Genomic DNA, 19033 nt, shown 5'->3' on the forward strand with positions numbered 1-19033 from the left:
ATTATCACTCTAAATATATAATTAAACCTTAGTTTCTGTCACATTGCCTTAAGTACTGTTATTCTCAATGAGACGTCAACTCAGATAAGGAGCAGTAACCCCTGCAGCAGTAACTGAACGACTTAAAATCTAATAGGCTTAATAGAATACAATATATACTTGTGTATGTGTGTGTTTAATTTTAATAAGCATATGTTGCCAAAATCTTGACTTTATTGGTTGTCACAGTTTACATTGTAAAAACAAATTTGTTTTCAAATGTCAATATAGTGTTTCAAACTATGATTTGGGAAGAAATATAAATAAAATGTCCTTTTGTTGTAAGGGAAGATTGGTATTAGATGGAATATCTTAAAATATGGTTTTATTTGGGAAATTTGCTTAAAAATCATAAAACACATCCGTAGCTTTGATTTGTTGGATAAGCTGCAATAAAAAAGAAAATACAATTTGACCCTGAACTGATTGATTGAAACGTCAACCATCACTTGACTACATCACATTAGATTATATAAATGTAACTAAATGTGTCGCTTTTATTGCACTGCTGAACTTCTTATTATTTTGAGTTTCTTACATCACTGTTACACAATGTGTTTTTAGACAAAAGAAGCAAAACGTAAGGAAGAAAATAAAGTCAAAGAAAAAAAACAAACAAACTTCAACATAGTTTCGCCAAAACCTCACTCCACTGCCCTGTGTTTAAAAAATTCCGAGCAGCCCTGAACGCGGCGCAATGCTGCCACTCCGTCGGAGAAGTTCGCTGCGGAGTTCACGGCCCGGTGGCGGTGTCGGTCCGCCAGGGGGCGCAGCCCGGGTGAGGCTCCATCCAAACAGAAACTCTGCACCCCGCTTCTCCGCTCGTACCGCGAGCTCAATTTGTCCGGGACAGACCAGGGAAGATGGCGGCCACTGACCATTCCCGGTCCGAAGCTGCTAAGCAGCGACGGCAGGATCAGCTCCAGCGATGGCTGGGGTCCGACACGGATCGGACAGGGGCGGAGAACCGGGAGAACTCCGGCGGGTCCGGGACACGGCGGGCGAAAGTTCGGTTCGCCCAGGGAGCTGTGTTTATGGCTGCCTGCTCCGCCGGGGACCGGGAGGAGGTGGCGGCGCTGCTCCGGCAGGGAGCTGACATCAACCACGCCAACATTGACGGACTGACAGCGCTTCACCAGGTGGGGCAGCTCGGGCTGAAAACACGGGCTTGGAAGTGTCTGTTAACCGGTTCATTTCCGAGCCGAGTGTCGGTCAACTCAAGGCAACAGTTGATCCGCTAATGATCCTCACAGTGAGGAGGATTTAACCTAAATAACTTGCAATGGAGTTAACGGGGAAACCCAACTCTCTGACGAACTTATTGAAATGTTGCCTAAAAGTAGACGAAGGCTTCTCTTGTGTTTTGCGGGTTTGTTGAGTTCGGCCTGGTTTTGGTTTTATTAACCCCGCCGCAGTAATTTATGAGGTCGTTGTTCGTTTAACTAGTCATCTCAGAACATGTGGAATCATTTTCGGTCATTAAAAATAAATGAGAAAGAGAGAACTGTAGGTTTATAAAGTCACAATCGAATCAACAAGTATCAAGGATGAGAGACTAGACTTGCACCAGGGGCGGACACACAGTTATTAATATTGGGGGTACCAAGAGTTAAACTTCTAAAAGTTATAAAATAATTCAAGCTGACACTGGTTTCTGTCTTCAGTAGTTGTTCTACTAAGTGGTGACTTTTTAATCTATTTCTATATGATGTTCTATATGGTGTTTCAATTGCTTTCATTTGATAAAAGGTTGTTTGACTTTGGGCTCTCAACATTTATATTTGGTGTCTATTTGGTTACATTGTTTTCTTCAACATCTACTTCTTCTGAGTCATTTATTAGCCATTCAATCAATTCTCACATTATGTGAATAGTTTCGGGTTTTTACGGCCACAATTGTTCAGAAATATTGCAAGAACATGACATTTGGTGCTTCATCTCTTGTACCCATTATACTCAGGTTCGAGTTTATATTTGTTTTTCATAATGGACTGGAGGCTGGTCACTTTGGACAAGAATTGACATAATTTATTGACTTTCTTTTGGGGGCATACCCACAGGCCAATCAGATTACTGGAAGGTCAGTGCCGATGGTGCAGCCATGGCAGCTCGTCCGTCCCCAGGGTGAAACTACAGTTTATAATTACGTTTTGTTAGCCATCTTGTTCTTCGTGTCCCTTGGGCATGTCCTGTCTTACTGCAACTCAACCCGAGTCTCCCTCTCTCCCTCCCTCCCTTCGTCTTCAGTCATTACGCTGAGGTGTAGCCTGGACATCATCACCGTCACATGGGCTGCGTGAAGCAGCGTTTCCCCCACTTCGCATGAAGTAGACACTCATAAACACATTGTCAGATGGATGGGACTTTGATATCTGAAAATAAATAAAACGTGTGCTGTTAATTCTTCTGCCCGCTGGAGCTGCTCGGTAGTTCAGCTTGGCCCGGTTGCTCTCCAGTGATGTGGTGTTTTCCCCCCTCGAGTCAAGCCAAGTATTTGATGAAACGTTCACCCCATGACCAGCCAAGATGAGTTGGATGTTCTGCGAGGGGGCAGGCTTCCTTTTGGTCCATCCACATGTGGGACTGTCACCCAGTGTGGTCTCCCTCCTGCCCTCCATCCCTTTCTCCCCTGTTGCTCATTGGTTGCCTGGCAACTTGAATTAAATATAGGCCCACACTCTCCAAACTTTCCATCCTCTTCATCCAAAGCCATTCTGTCTTCTCCAATGCACCCCCCACCCCCCACCCCCCCCCCCCCCCTCCCCTCCACACTCTCTCTTTCTCCTGCCTTTGCCAGTTCCCCATGGAGGGGACTTGAGGGATTTCAAATGAAGAAATGGAAAACATTCCTCAAACAGCGCAAGCTGCTGTTGTCAAAGGCGATTTCCACAATGAGTCACTTGATGACCCAGTGAAGGAGTCTGCTGGGAGGCGGTGGGCGCTCCCTCGCAGCGCCCAGGGTGCTATAAGTGCCCTCTGTTCATTTATTCAGCGTGGTGTGCTCTACTCGTTTCAGAGGGCTGCCCCTCTGCCGTGAGAGAGCGCCGCTTTTGACTTGCTCGGCTTTGGCTTCTCTGGCTTGTCCTACGAGCTTCATCCTTCGCTTACCCAAAGGACCACAATTCACCCCCACCACCACCACCCCCAACACCCAACAACCCTCAACATACTACTACCTGACTAATTATCTCATGATGAGGGGAGGAGGTGGCTTATAGCAGCTTTGTGAGTAGTTGATTTAGCCTAAAAGCAAAGCCTCTTATGTGGCTTAAATAAGGCCTGATGGACAAGGTTCCGTGTGGGTCGCAGGCTCTTGTTGTGGTTATATTCTCCAGAGTGTCTGCAGTGATAATAAATGCTGAAAATACTTATCGTCTTCTTGGAATACTTTCTCATCTTAAGTCGGAGTGCTCTGGTGTGGATAAGGCTTGAGCTATAACGTATCAGTTGAGAGGTTTTTTTTATTTTAATTGATTATTAATGTTTTGGGTCTAGAGTTACATGATGACGTTATATTTTTTTTATTAGATAGACCATGCGTAAGGTTATTGGTGTGTGTCTGGAGATGACGTGCTCGGTGTTGTCCACCACTCTGGTCCAGACTGGAATATTTCTGCCGCTTCGTGATGAATTACCATGAAATTTCTCTGAAGAAATTCCCAGTTTCCACAGGATGCTTTCTCAAAGATTTCTCAAGTTTTTACATTTAGGGGTTTCAGTCCAACTCTGTCGACGAACTCTAAATTATCACTTTAATCAACAAGCACGTCAACCCTCTGTTTCTTTAACGGATATCGTGATTACGTAAATGATCAGGAGGGTTTCAAGAGGAAATTTCTTTTTGATGTTTATTTCTGTACCTGTGGGATTTAGAAGATATTAATTGTGCCAAGAGTGACAAATATGACAAAGTGTGTGTATGTGTGCGTGTGCGTGTGCGTGTGCGTGTGCGTGTGCGTGTGTGTGTGTGTGTGTGTGTGTGTGTGTGTGTGTGTGTGTGTGTGTGTGTGTGTGTGTGTGTGTGTGTGTGTGTGTGTGTGTGTGTGTGTGTGTGTGTGTGTGTGTGTGTGTGTTCTTCTCAGCTCTGTGTTGTGGTAAAGGTCACCGTGAAGTGCTTTTCTCCTGCACAACACATTATGTACTAAAAAAAACAAACCAAGGAACCTATGTGACTCATAAAGATTATCCCACAATAATTACTATAATCAATGAAATATTTACCTCATCGATCTTCTATATAGTCCCTGCATCCAACTTCACAAATATTTAGATATGTAGCTCTTTTATTTGTTTGTTGTGAGCATCTGAAGATACAAATGATCATTATTGTATGTGGGTGCCTGTGTGGCTGTGACAACAAGACAAATTGAGCTCAAACTGCAATAAAAAATCAATGGGATTTAGTTTTGTTTTTGTTTTTTGTTTTTATAGTACTGTATTAATCCCCTGAGGGGAAATTAACGAAGTATCACTACTTATTTGAAATACTTGCTGTTTTTTCATCTTGCAGATGGCAGAAAACGTTGCTCTTGACAATAATTTTAAAAAGTACAGTTTAGCGGCGAGACTCCTGTGTGTTTTGATTCTGGGACTCTAATTTTGTAGACATTCCTATGAAAATGGGGCATGAACAGGTCCCACCTTCTTACTGAAATGAAGTCAACATCAGAACATCATCCCATGAGATCCTCATGGGATTTATCTTGGGACTTGTCGGGGATCTCACAGAGATCTTTGCGAGACTTGGCCTCGGGAAAAGCTGCTTAATAGATTCACTGTTTCACTCGTGCCACAAAATGACTGTTTTGGAAAGCACTTGAAGGCTTTTAGCAGCCCACTTAGCAGAAAGTCATTACAGCCAGGAGACACAGTAGTCATTGTTTTTGTCCCAGTGCTTTGGTTGGAGTTGAATAGATTTTGAAAGTGTCTGGAGTTGTGCCTTTCACAACAAACCACTTTGGAGTGGGTCAGAGAGCTTCTTCTACTGTACTGAGACTGTTCTGAAACGGTCATCTGCTTGTTAATGTGCACAGTGCGGATTATTAGTTGAATAAACGGTAAACAAGAAAACGCTTATGTCGGCCCGTCATGTGGCTGTGTGTCCTCTGGCAGGCCTGCATCGACGAGAACGCTGAGATGGTGCAGTTCCTGGTGGAGAGCGGGAGCGACGTCAACAGAGGGGACAATGAAGGCTGGACTCCTCTGCACGCCGCGGCCTCCTGCGGATTCATCCAGATCACCAAGTGAGTGCCGCTGGCTGACACCACTCGCTCACATCAGCGCCATCGTGTCCAAGGTGGTGCCGCGTTTTGAAAGGCTACCCTACGCTGCGCTGTTATCGCTTTAGGAAATTATACAGACACAGCCAAGAATTTACTGTATGTTAATTGTATTTTTTTGTGTTGTCGTTGCTTTTCAGGTACCTGATAGAACACGGTGCTCAGGTCGGAGCGGTGAACAGCGAAGGTGAGCTTCCTCTCGATGTCGCCACGGAAGACGCCATGGAAAGGCTGCTCAAAGCAGAAATCAAGAAACAAGGTCAGGATTCGCAACGTCGCAGCAACAACGCTTCCTTCCATCAGTCCTGTTGAATTTACTTGACAATACGTGACATATTTATGTTGTCAAATTAACTGCAAGGTTAGTTTTTGACAACAGTTAACAAATAGCAGTGTGTACCCAATGCTTTCTTTATGTTTTTAGCATTTTAATGCATCTCCATTGTTTGTGACGGTTTCTGGAGATAAATACAGTTAAAAAGCTCTCCAAATGCAGCGGATATATTTTGAGGTTTTGCACAATGATTAAAAAAAATATTCAAACCCCTGGAAAGATCACACACATCAATACAACCCCAAACTCTTGAATGAGATGTCCAGTGTTTATCTATTCTTGTCAGGGCTGCTGCTTGGTGTTTGCATGTTCTTTCTGTGTGCACGTCTTTTTTTTTTTTACCTCCCTCTGACTTGCAGCAAGTGTTTTCCCCCCCTTCCTTTTCATTACCAGCTACAGCAGCTAAACATTCTTTTTTTGTGTGAAATAATAATAAAACAAATTCCATTTTCTTCTATTTTCAAGTCGAAAATATCTGCAGAAAGTCATCAGTTGCTTTACAAAAATTAAGATTGATAAATCAGGTATTTAACAGTACTATTTAAAGCTAGATTTCCTTTTTACACTGAATTATAATATTTACATTTTTATAAATTTAACTGCTTTTTTTAGTTTCATGGTTTGTTCGGGTGTCTTCATACTTGTGTTAGAAGTATGCGAAGCTACCAGCAATTTCTTGTAACAATGTGCCATCTGATACGATACAAACTTCTTGGAATGACTCGTGCTTAGAATTCTTTGTACGCAGCCAGTTCCCTTACTGGTGTTCAGAGTTTGGACTTTTCTTGTCTAATAAGAACTCGCACAGAGCCAGACTGCATCCTGCTCATATTTCTGCTCTTTCATAAATGCATAGCCTGGAAAGACTCTTGCAGGTTTTGACCCGCTGTAAACTGGCCATGTAGGTAAAAAAAATGTACACGATGTGTACAACAAGTCGTGTGACACTCATGGAATTAAAGCTCTGCGCGTTTACTTTTCCTCTTAAACCATGCAAGAAAATATAGATATACACTATTCAAAACTTTTCTTTCATCTTCAGCTTCTATGCTGATGGTATACACATTAACGGAGCAGATTACAGCGCTACTTTGCAGATTTGTTTACGTTTGCACTCTGTTTGTGTTTTAATGTTCCCCCTTTTTGTTTATGTTTGCGTTGCAGCGATAGATGTGGATAAGGCCCGAAAAGAGGAGGAGAGGGTCATGCTTCAGGACGCCACGGCAGTGCTGGCGGGAGGGGGCATCCTTACTCCTCACCCAAACACTAAGGCCACGGCTCTGCACGTCGCCGCCGCCAAAGGCTACATCGAAGTCCTGAAGTGAGCGTCAAAGCACACGGGAGAAGACTTTTTTTTTTTTTTTTTGCTTCCGTCTCAATTTAGTGCGACATTGAGCAAAACGACTTTCATTCACGGCCTATTTCTTCTTTGTGTGTTTGCGTCCGTCGTTACTCGCCTCGACCAGGGTACTGTTGCAGTGTGGGGTGGATGTGAACAGCCGGGACATTGATGGATGGACGCCCCTCCACGCGGCGGCTCACTGGGGGCTGGAGGAGGTGTGCACCCTGCTTGCTGACAGCATGTGCAACATGGGTGCCGTCAACAACGTGGTGAGCACGATGGGAGCGTTCACGTTTTGGGTATTGGGCCTTTGATTGAAGCATCTCTGGACTGACGTGGCGCTCCGAATGTCCTTGTAGGGCCAGACACCTTTAGATGTCGCGGATGAGAACCTCGTGGACACTCTGGAGGAGTTGCAGAAGAAACAGAACGCCGTGAGTGTGCCTTCACATGGCTATCACGCTCGGTTAGATAAACCTGATGTGATTGATGGCATTACAGCAGCAAGTGTTCTCTGTGTTTATGTCTGTTTATATTCTTTCTTCAGCTACGCAGCGAGATAGAGAAACAGACTCCTGTTATTGAGACCAGCCCGCAAATCTCCATGGTACCAGTTCGCACACGCAGGTCAGTGTGTTGGTGTATGGGCACATGTTTGAGTGTGCGTGTGCGTGCGCGCGCGTGTGTGTGTGTGAATACACGCTACGCTCTTCCAGCTGACTGCCAGTAATCAATTGTCTGCATGCAGGTGTGATGGTGACAGATCTAGTGTTTGTTTAAAGTGTGTGACCACTGCCCACTGACTGACCCGTATAGATATAGCAGACAGGTACGCTGAGCGTCAGTTTCATAGTGAATGCTAACCCTAATCTTTGGACTCTTTGGATACATGGTAAAGCTAGATTTGGTTAAAGAAAAATTATATTATTTATAATTTTGTTTGGGACTGGTCAAAATTATTTTACATGTTGAGTATTAACAAAAAAGTCAACACATCACATAATCCCAAACCCCTTTTAACAGTCAAACAGACTCTTAAGAGTCTCTATGCAGAGATCTCATCAAGGCAACAAATACAAGCTAAATGAGCTCATTGAATCGTCCAATGAGAACTTTGGTAAAGGCATCGACTCGGTTTCCAAAGATGTCATGAATCCAGAGAAGCAGAGATGTCAATGGTTGGTTTTTGTTCATTAAGGCAACCTTGGCTCAGTTTGCGTTTTTTCTCACTCCAAAACTCTTCATCTCATTTTGGGTACGATTTTGAACTGCACTGGTTGTGCAAATAAATGAATTTGCCTGGAAGTAAATATGATAACAAGAGTTTCTGGGGCCTGCCATCTGGTTATTTAAGGAATTTATGGAAATATGACATCATAATAATTTATTATGGTTTAATACTAAGGGGGGGGGGGCATTCAGTAGCTCCTACTTCATGATGCACACACCAGCGGGTTTCCGCATGTGGAACCCCCAAATAGGTTTTGTATCCCACATTTGTAAAGTGTTATTAATAACACAATGCAACTAGCAAATGAGATGAAAGAGCTGTTCACAGATGGGGTCAAAAAATTAATGATGTGACTATATTTGGCTGCATTTTTGTAATGTTTACACTGCTTCACAGAAGGGGCTCTCACAAAAGTACTTGAAAATGGGAAATTTAAACCCTAAGAGCCTTTTGGTGATTCAGTTTTTACTCGACATTTTTTAAATCTCAAAAGTAAAGCGTTGACACTTTTTTTTCATGCCAAATATTTTTATATGTCTAGGGAAAACATAAAACTGCCCAAAATGCAACATAGTTCACGATTCATAACTCCAAAAAATTGCTTAAATGCAACATACTTCTCAGTGAATATGTATAAGAGCAACAAAGGCATGTAAACATTCCCAAGATGTGGTTATTTGGCCCTTTTTTCTAAGTATTGATTAAAATTTTACATCAGAAATATTCATTTGTTATTAGATATAAAATTAAAATTTGTGCTCTAACTTGAGGAACCAGGCAAAATGCACTCATTATTATGATGGCAATTTATAAAACTTTTTTTTTGTTGTTGTTGTAAGTGCCACACCTTTTATTTATTTAGTATTTATCTGGCATTGAGGGACAGAGTTTACTTTTTCTGTTTTCTTTCTACTGCCTGTTGCTCCAAATGGATAATTGATGCAGAGGAAATGCCAAGTTGAAGTTTTAGACGGTAATTAAACACTCAGCAAAAGAGAAATTCTTCACATAGCATCACAGAGAGTGATCCACTTTTTCACCTGCTCATATGTTCATCTGCTCACGCTTGCTCTAATTGGCTGCACATGGAATGATGGCCCTCACTGATCAGCCCCCCCCCCCCCCCTCCTTCGCATGCCACCTGTTGTTCCACCCCACCTTGGCCCCGCCCCTTTGCAGGACTTCTATCTCTCGTATGAGCAGCAAAGAGAAGTTTTGCCTCCATGAGCGAGAGAAGCACCCGCCTCCCGCCCTGCAGAGCAGTCCGGCTGAGGACGAGGAAGAGGACGGCCAGACGGGACAGGGCCATCCTCAGAGCCAGGCCAAAGCATCCAGCAGCTCCAGCTCGGAGGAGGAGAGCGAATCGGAGAGTGACGCAGAGTCAGGTGAGGGAAGCGGATGCTGTTATTTCCCTATTCTGAGAGTCTGTGTTCTGCGTTTCAGGAACCAAGTTGAGACACTGCATTTTGAACTATATTCAAGAATCAGTATGTTTTCTCGCATCAAAGTTTCCTGATTTTTCAAATGAATCACTGATTGCTGGCCTTTACACTTTGCAGAGAAAGCAAAAAATCGAGAAATCATAAACAACTTGAACAACAAACGTAACACCACCAGCCTGCTCCCTACCTCCATGTCGACGGGTACAGCTGCAAGCCAAGTGAAGAAGGTAACACGATGGCAGCCTCTGATGTCTTTTCTGCTGGATGGTAACACGGCAGAATGATAAAACGAGACACCATCTGACAGGAACCAAGCAAGCTCCCAGCCACTGAGGCCCCGGGCTCATGGAGAACGTCACTGAGAAAAGCAGGGAGTTCTGTGACTCTGGGCTCAGCCGGGCTGTCAGACTCCAGCCAGGATAGCAGCAGACCTCCTTCTGGCCTGGGCATGACCCGGTCTGCCTCAAGCCCTCGTCTCAGCTCTGACACTGACACCAGGGTACATAAGCACTCTTGTCATTCAGAGATTTGGACACCGATGATATCACAGCCATTATTTTAAAAGTGTTGTCATGACATCCGAATATGGCTGCTTTTACAGTGCCCACTCTTTCTGTCACGTAAAGTACTGATACGTTGATCCGTTGCTTCATCCTCAGGAGCCGCGGCTCGCTCGGGTACCACCCATTCCGACGCGGAGACTCTTCAGTATTCCAGACAGCAACACTGAAACTTCCAACAGGTGAGGATAGAATACTCTCGTCTGCGTCTGCACTTGTGGAAAGAGAATCTGAGTCACTGCACATGCCGCCCTGTGTGTCCCCCTGTCACCCCTGTGTCTCTCTTAGCTGGCTAAGCCGTAGCTCCTCTTACACCCGCCGCCTTCATAGTCAGTCAGGGAATGATCTAACTAGCTCCACCCCGTCCTTGCTTCTCAGGTCAGTCACGCTGCTCACAACCCCGTCTTGTAATTGTTTGTGTGCCACGTTTATGCAGTGCCACCACTTATTGCTGTCCCTCCAGCAGTGAACACTACTTCAAGTGTGTGTATCTGCCCCATGAAAGATGCTTTTGTGTTTCCAATGGACCCTGTGGTGTTTCCAGCTCATCTTATGGAAAGAGACTGGATGACCCTGTCGTGACCTCGGCCAGCACTGGACTCAGCCGCCTTAATAGTGTCTCAGCTCAGAGGTATTTCATTTTATTTATTTTTTTTATGTCATTGTGTTTGAAAAATGTATTACACGTTTTCAAGATCTGACGGCCATATTTTCTCTTTGGTGTTTTGGGAAGACTTTCTCAGGAACATACAGACAAGAAGGATCAGACCACCTTAAACTCCCAGAGCTCGACCACAGGCGAACAGGAGGCCAAGCAGAGACGCAAGTGAGTCACAAGCCAGTGTGTGTGTGTGTATACCAAAGTTACACAGCTTTTTTGGTTCTGATGGTGGGGAAGTGTCACTGAATGGATGATTTGGATGGTGCAGGTCCTACCTGACGCCTGTGCGGGATGAGGAAGCGGAGGCTCAAAGGAAAGCTCGTTCCAGACACGCACGGCAGTCCCGCCGCTCCACTCAGGTACAAAACACCAAATTCTCCTTGCGCTTTCAAATCAATCAACTGCAGTTTTGTCGGTTTGGCACGTGACTGCGTTCTATGTCGTGAAGGGGGTGACGCTGACCGATCTGCAGGAGGCAGAGAAGACTATGAAGACCATGAAGATGGACAACAAAGGGAGAGAAAAGAAAGAGGAAGATGAGAAAGAGAAGGAGGCAAAGCAGAAGAAGGGAGAGGATGGGGTGAGAGTTGAACGTTATCGGTCTGTTTGTTGCTGCTCTTGTATAAGTAAGTTAGTTCACATAGCAGGGACGACTGTGTTTACAGGAAGTGAGCTGGAGGTCTCGCATTGCCAGCCTGCAGAAGTCAGACTTGTTGGGCCTGACGCAGCCGGCTGGCACTCCACGACCTCAGGCCTCTGACAGGAGAGGTACCATCACCACTCACACTTGTTGCAGGCTAGCACTTCAGAATTTGCTTTTTTTTTTGGCAGCAATATTTCATTTGGTCTTAAAATACTGCTATCTGGCATTGTTCCAGATGTTGAGGCCAGCACGGGGGAGAGCGAGACCGAACGATGGGCCCGAGAGCGCAAAGAGAGGAGGCAGGCTCGGGCCAGAAGGAAGGCGCAGAGGACCGGCGAGGTAAACACTGCAGATGTTCTTCATCTGAAAGCCTGATGCTGGAAGGACAGCAGGCCTTCTTAACAAAAACACACAACTTATCAGTTGTAAATTTCAATGGTACATATAAGATAAGCAGCAATAAACACATGGAACGAGCAGCGTTACATCTTGACTTCTAAGCACATGATGTTTTGTTTTTGTCCCTTACAGGGTGAAGACAATGATCCGAGTGGAGAGGAAGAGTTCTCAGGCAGTGGGCTGGATCAACAGGTGTGTGTGTGTTTATTAGTCGGTGTCAGTGTATTGTAAACAAACTCAATAACAACAGTTGTGATAATGTATTTTTTGTTTTTTTGTGATTACAGACGGATCAATTGAGCTCAAGGTGCGAAACCAGACATTGACCTGTTTTATTTAACCTCTTTTTTTTTTTTTTGTTCTGTCAATTCAGTTTGTCTGTTAACGTGTTCACTGACCTCTGCTGTCTTCATCTGCTCAGGTTGGACGCATCCTGTAACAACCGCACTCAGGGAGGAGGATCTGACGCCAAGGATTTTAAGAAGGTCAGCAGATTGAACCGATGTGGACAATGTGTGTTTTCATCTTGACGTGGGCAAGTCTGTGACGGCTTGTGTGTTGTGTCAGTTGTTTGAAGAGCTGTCCCGAGAAAACAGCCAACTCCAGTCCCAGCTGCAGGACACTCAGAGGGTTGTCAGTCAGACAAGGTTGGATCTGGAGAAGGCCACACAGGTGACGACACAGACACAATGGAGTGAACGGAAACCCCCTTTTGCAATAACACAGCAAACATGAGAAGGTCTCCACACTATGTGGCAGAATAACTGAATAACCATTGAGAAGATAATTTCTTGTTTTGCAATCATTTCTTTTTGACATGATTTATTCTTAATAATGAAAAAAAAAAATCCCACACATCTTCTTCAAACTCTGAAATCAAACAACCTCTAGGTGAAATATGCATCTGCATGGACTGTGGCTTTAATTCTTTTCACAACTCAACAGAAACTCACTCAACAGGAATACTCCACAAAACATGAGCATTCAACTCAATATAATTACTACTCATGTAAAGATAATAAACCATTTGCTCAATTGCATTCTGACATCACAGAGAGCGCAAACACTGTATTGAAAACCCAGAACTACATCCTTTTGGTTCTTGTCAAACCCTGCAGAAAGGTTATCTAACACCTTTTCAGATCTAAACACAAGTGTTCTGTAGATGTACACAATCACATGTTTCTATCTCTTTATGGATGGATTCCTAAATAATCCATGACGTGGGATCAGGACGCTGTGAGCTCATACTATCGCTTAGAAGTCTCCCGATGTGTCTTCAAATAGTACCTAATGATATGGCTTCATGGTTGCAATTATTGCATTCTGCAGCAGGGTGAATCTGGCAACAATCGGATGTTTCCTTGTTGATATTGGATGATGGAATAGAAGCATTTCTGTCCTGAATGTGCACATTATGATGGCTGTATTTATATATAAAGCTTATGATTGGCAGGTACACTGTGGGTCCATGTTTTTCCTGAAATGAAAAACTTGAAGTAAACTTGTACCTTAGTTCAGCGGACAAACGTTTTACAGACATGTCAGTATTGAATCTTTACCCGCAATGTGAACACACAGAGTCTCAATTCAATACCATATAAGCAATGCAGACTGATATCTGAGAGTGAATTACCAGCTGTTTATTTAGATGTTGGCACATTCTTTTTAGCCTTTCATCTCATAACATCAACAAAATAAATTTTAGCTAAAACAAACATGTGCTTAAAGTGCAGACTTTCAGCTTTAATTTGATGGTATTTACATCCATCAGGTAAAATATGTAGGAATGACAGCACATCTCAGATTTGCCCTCCACTTTTGTCTTGCATTCTACTCTATATACCCATTTATGAAGTCTTTGTGACAAGTTTGCTATTGACATGGTTATTTTATTTTGTATTCTACAGAGACAGGAGCGCTTTAGTGATTGTTCAGCCCTGTTGGACCTGGAGAGAAAGGTAACCCCTCCCTGCTGTTTGTTGCTTCAGCTCCATCTGCCTCACGACTGCCACCCCTGCGGTTTGTTGACACTTTCTCCTCTTTTCCCCACTTTGTCACTTGTTTTTCACGCAACCTGTTGCGCCTCTGCCTCCTCCCTCCATACGTCACATTTCCCCCCTGTCCTCCATCACGTTTCCAATGCACCAGGACCGGAGGATGCTGGAGCGACGAATGGCCGAGCTGGAGGAGGAGCTGAAGGTGAGACGTTCGGGCCACAGGCACTTTGCATGCGTCTGCTTGATTAGCTTGGCTTTAGCTTGTGCCGTTTGGAAACACAGCGGTGAACTGATTTACTCCCATCTTCAGGTGCAGACTAAAGAGTGGGTTTATTTTATTGCTGTTTATTGACTTAATAAATGTATTGTTGTGCTTGCCAACCAGTTAGCTTAGACCCCCCCCCAAAAAAAGGAAATCTAACTTAACAGTCATTGTGATTTTCAAGTTAAATTAATATTTTCACTAACAGAAAGATGACAAACAAAAATGATTAGTTATTGAAAAAAGACAGCCGTTTATTAGCTGTCGTTCCATATTTATTGTACAGAGAGCACAGTAATCGGTATATGTCTCAGACTTTGTCTGCGCTTCTTCTCTCAGGAAAGTGAGAAGATCAATTCCAGGAATTTATAGTTACAAGCCAATCAACAACACAAAGCAAATAACTGTTCTTATTAAAAAAAAATGATATATATTTTCAAATTCAATCACACCGCGTCACATTTTTCCTCTGAATATTTTTTTTTATTTGACTCAATGTCTTTTATAATGTCTTTGCTTTTTTTTCTTCTTCTGCCTCCCTCCGTTATAAACACAGAGTGAAAATATATGATCATGTTGGGTCCCGAATCGCCAGTGCATCATGGGAAATTACCTCTTTTGTCAACTTCTACATGTTTTGTTTATCCGCCAGCCAAATATAACACATATGAATTGGAACATTTCAGGACTAAACTTTCTGAATATGGCAGCAAAAGTTCACAAGGAGAACATGCAAACTCCACACAAGCCCAGCCTGAACATGAACCGGGTCCCTTCTGGTACTCACCACTACACGACTGTGCTGTTCTATGTAAACATTAAATTTGAGAGTGACAGTCGCTGCTTCTTGTGTGGAGCGGCGTGATACTGGTGATGCGTTACATGTGTTTAAGTGCTGGCAATAAAAGCTGCCTTACAGATTGTCCTAACGGTCAATGTCTCCTTACGGTAAATCAGCTGTTTTTGAACAGCACAACGGGGGGGGGGAAATGTTTATGTTCACGTTATGAAAAATAATTCTGTTAATGTCAGGCTCATTTTCTTTCACCAGGTTCTGGTTGACCTGAGAGCAGACAACCAGCGCCTGAAAGATGAAAATGGAGCACTGATCCGTGTCATCAGCAAACTATCCAAGTAGCCGAAGACGTAAAGAGACACGAAGAGCAGGGAACCCCCCCCTCCCCCTCCCCCTCCCCCTCCCCCTCCCCCTCCCCCCCCCCTCTCCCTCCATCCATCTATTCCTCCCTCCCTCCATACATTCCTCCCAGTGCCAAAGAACGAAAGAGAGCGAGAGAGGGCTGAGAAAAGGAGAAGCGGCAGAATGTCCTCCGTGCACAAGAACTACCGCTCGACTTGGATTGCGAAGCCTATTTATGGACAGCTGGAGTGTCTTTTGTGTGCCTTAATTGTCACAGGATGACCTGCGGCTACAGCCAGAGGCTCCCATGACTTGAGACCCGACGGCAGCCAGCGAACTCGCAGCTGGTGCAACACACATGAAACAGCCGTGTGTTGTGACTGTGTGTCAGGGGAACGCTGACATGCACACGCGGTGCATCCGTACTTCCTCGATGCACATTCCACTGAGCACATGAGACAACTAGGGCCTTAAAGCTCCCACTTTGTATTTATTTTATTTTAATTTTTTTTTTTTTTTTTTGTGAACACTTTTACATCACACATTCACAAATTTTCCCCCCCACGCATAGTTCAAGTCCAACTCTGACATGTGGTCAAGCAGTACCAAAGGTTTCGGTGTATCCTCAAGAAACTTAACTGAACCGTATTGCAGGCTCTTGCCTTTCCATCCTGACAGCCACGGGAATCCATGAAGCTCTGTTGGAGTCGTTTTGTTTCCACGTGCAAGTGTTTGAACCCACCTACCTCTCCACCTATGCACTTCCCCATGATTTTTTTTTTAAATTTTTTTTATTTTATTTTTGTGACCACAGACACACTCCATGCTCTTAACGATGACTGCGGAAACCAAGTCAGTCAGCCACAGCACTTTACTCTGCAAAGCAATTAAAGATCTTGGATACTTTGCCCATCCTCCAAAAGACTTTGATTCAGAGCAGCAACTTCTTTTTCGTCTTTGAGCAAGTTTGACGAAGATGTTTCCCTCAGCTAAGGGTCGTCAACCGTCGACACACGGACAGAAATTGCTGTTCTGTCAAAGCCAATAAGGCTATCAATGGTTTTAATTATTACCATTGAGTAAGATAGTATTTTCATAGATCTTCATCATCAATTCCTCTCTTGCAAGGGAGCATGGTTATGTATATGTGTATAAATGTTAGTCTTGAATAATACCCATTTGAAGTAAAATTCCATGTAGCCTGTCTTCACATGTTGGTTTTCTAATATATTAAATGAATGTCTGCACCATCATAATAAAAAAAAAGTGTGTGTTTGTAGTACCTGCTATTTGTTGTCAACCCCCATATAAACTAGAGGTACTTGTTGAACCAGAAAAATGATGTGTCCTGCTCCGTTCACAGCTCTATCACCAGTCACAAGTTCACTGACTTTTCTGTTGGTGGTGGTTGAGTTTAGTTTGTTTCACCCTCACTATTCTTAGTCTTAACCATTCATACTGTGTCATTCTTGCAGTTTGTGGGCAGCCAGATGTCCTACATCACTGGGAAGGAATAAAGGGGGAAAAAAGGCACAGCAGCTGCAGCACTCGCACACCAAGAGCCAAACAGAGGGAACAGAGTACATGGAGTTAAGACAGTTCTTTTATAATGGAAAGTGGACATCATTTGTGGTTTGACTGGCGGGTATCAGAGTCATTACACTTGCTGGGTGGGTTTTCTGCTGTGTGGAGTTTGGTGCCTCTTCACATCCTGTCCATTTTCACTGAAGTGTCGTTAACACCACTCATCCATCTGTTTGTCTCCTCTGAGAACAGGGAGATGGACCACTGTCCTGCAGGGTAGAAGTACTGACAACAAGCTCAGCTCCTAATAAGGAAGGGCAGGCTGGCCGAGGCGCTCTCTCTGTAAATATCCCTCAGGTCTGAGAAAGGCAGAGGAAGGGAGCTGGGGAGGAAGAGGGAAGCGGATGGATTGCAACCTTATATGGACAAAGCATTGCTTTTCCCAGGGTTTGTGGCTCTGACCCCCGGCGTTGTGCCAGATGCTGGAGAAACGGCTCCTTGGCGCCACCAAGAGGTGAAATACAGGTAATGCTTCAATTCACCTTAAGCCATACACATCCCTGTTCTGTACCGCTTTACCCAACTTATCCATCACTGGAAAAACACAGAAACAAACACACACTCGTTCACGCCATCAATGTTTCTGACCTGTGGGCTCCCAGCCCAGCCGGAAAGTTGTTCAACTCAAATTTCTTTTGCAACCCCTTTTCAATGTGATGCAGGTTGTTGAGGTAATTTTGGAGGCAAGTTGTGACAAAGTGAGGAGGCCTGTAGTCGTTAGAATGAGCAATTTGAATCCTTTGAAAAAATATTTCCATTATGCAGGTATAGTACATGGATAGATGAGTGATTTTCCACTTAGAATGAATATGTAAAAATGATTCTATGATCAGGAAATTAAACGTAAAATCTAAATAAAAATTTTAAAAAGCAGCTCTATGTCCCCAGGCCCTCGGTGTTAAAAGGTTTCACTCTGATTGTGAGGTGATTTATTGTGATCAGATGCACCAAAATACAGCAATAAATCGACAGGATTAAAGAAGTATTTAACCTCATCTGTCCTTTAGGTCCTATTTAACCGCACATGACTATAACAAAGGGGTTAATTATTGTGCCTTATTGTCACATGTCTCAGACTGTATGAAGGTTTCAGTGATTTAGAATCACTTCGCTATAAAATTGTGGCCAGATTTGTTCAAAAGTGACTCTTTAGATCTGTAGAAATGCCCGAAGCCACTAACAATATCGCCTTTGAAACAAAGCTGTGTTTCATTAAATCTTCTCCACCAGTCAAATGCATGTAAAACAAAGTCTGTGTAAAAACCCTGATACCTGACGTTCCCAGGGATTTCTTGAAAAGCTTCTGCAGAACTCATGTGATTGTTTCTTCAAGCTTACTTTTGTCTTTCCATGGGAAAAGACAGCTGATTTTTTTTATGAATATGAATCTGAGAGTCTATGTGAGAAACACATAGAGAGCAAATATTTCTCCTACATAAGGATATAACTCAGTCCTGTGGAGTCTGGACAAAATTCTCAAAGGGTGACCTTTGACTTCTCCTTTCCTTTAAACAACAAACAGAAGTGAGTCTCACCAAACGCACTGAGTAGACCTCAAGACTTTAACTGTTTCTGATTTCACGTAAATGTTTTGTAAAACCGAAGTGGAAAATGTATTAAATCTCTCCTATTTAACTCTGTGTTTTCTCCCCAATAAGTGTGGAACACAGAAAAGAGCAAAACAACAACCAGATCAAGCTGCTCGTTCACATTGCTGGGCTTTGAAAAACTTAATTACTGTCAAAAAAACACCAAAGGAGCTTTAATTTCACTCCACAATAGAGTGGATGTGGTTAGCAGTGGCAGTCATGGTGCCTTCTCTGTCGTATTTGGTCATAGAAGGATGGCAGGCCACCATGGTGAGGATCATTCACTGATTATTTCAATAAAAGACTAAAGTGATATTTAATCACCCCCCTCCCAAAGAGCAATTAAAAATAGCTTCACACATAATACAACAAAAACATTTTGAACGCTTTCTTTGATAAACCCTTAACTTTAGCAATACATAAACAATTATATTGGTTGTGCAATCTGATGATACATTGGCAGTACAGAATAGGAAAATACAGATAACACGACAAACCCTAAACAGAGTAAAAAGTTGAAAGACTAAATA

General features: G+C 43.4%; 1 protein-coding gene across 3 annotated transcripts; it reads left to right on the forward strand.

Annotated features, from left to right (window-relative positions):
* Positions 1-896: 896 nt before the first annotated feature.
* LOC308136818 (protein phosphatase 1 regulatory subunit 12A) lies at positions 897-16609 on the forward strand. Of its 3 annotated transcripts, none has more exons than XM_080505343.1 (25): positions 897-1178; positions 5152-5282; positions 5459-5577; positions 6817-6973; positions 7119-7263; positions 7354-7428; positions 7542-7621; positions 9405-9610; positions 9785-9894; positions 9975-10166; positions 10327-10409; positions 10516-10605; positions 10772-10858; positions 10961-11053; positions 11157-11247; positions 11337-11468; positions 11554-11656; positions 11767-11870; positions 12063-12122; positions 12218-12237; positions 12352-12415; positions 12498-12602; positions 13841-13891; positions 14082-14132; positions 15244-16609. In XM_080505343.1, the coding sequence occupies exons 1-25, from the start codon at positions 903-905 to the stop codon at positions 15328-15330; spliced, it is 2712 nt and encodes a 903-aa protein (XP_080361469.1). In that variant the 5' UTR covers positions 897-902; the 3' UTR covers positions 15331-16609. The 3 variants fall into 3 exon arrangements, with proteins under 3 accessions (XP_080361469.1, XP_080361470.1, XP_080361471.1); XM_080505344.1 differs by having other exon boundaries at positions 9429-9610; XM_080505345.1 differs by lacking the exon at positions 14082-14132.
* The last annotated feature ends 2424 nt before the right edge of the window (positions 16610-19033 follow it).

The sequence above is a fragment of the Blennius ocellaris genome, assembly GCF_963422515.1.
Source record: "Blennius ocellaris genome assembly, chromosome: 11".
NCBI lineage: Eukaryota > Metazoa > Chordata > Actinopteri > Blenniiformes > Blenniidae > Blennius > Blennius ocellaris.

Coding starts and splice junctions, on each gene's coding strand:
- LOC308136818 (XM_080505343.1), top strand. CDS start 903: ATGGCGGCCACTGACCATTCCCGGTCCGAAGCTGCTAAGCAGCGACGG. Junction 5,578..6,816: donor AGCAGAAATCAAGAAACAAG/GTCAGGATTCGC, acceptor TTTGCGTTGCAG/CGATAGATGTGGATAAGGCC. Junction 10,859..10,960: donor AATAGTGTCTCAGCTCAGAG/GTATTTCATTTT, acceptor TGTTTTGGGAAG/ACTTTCTCAGGAACATACAG.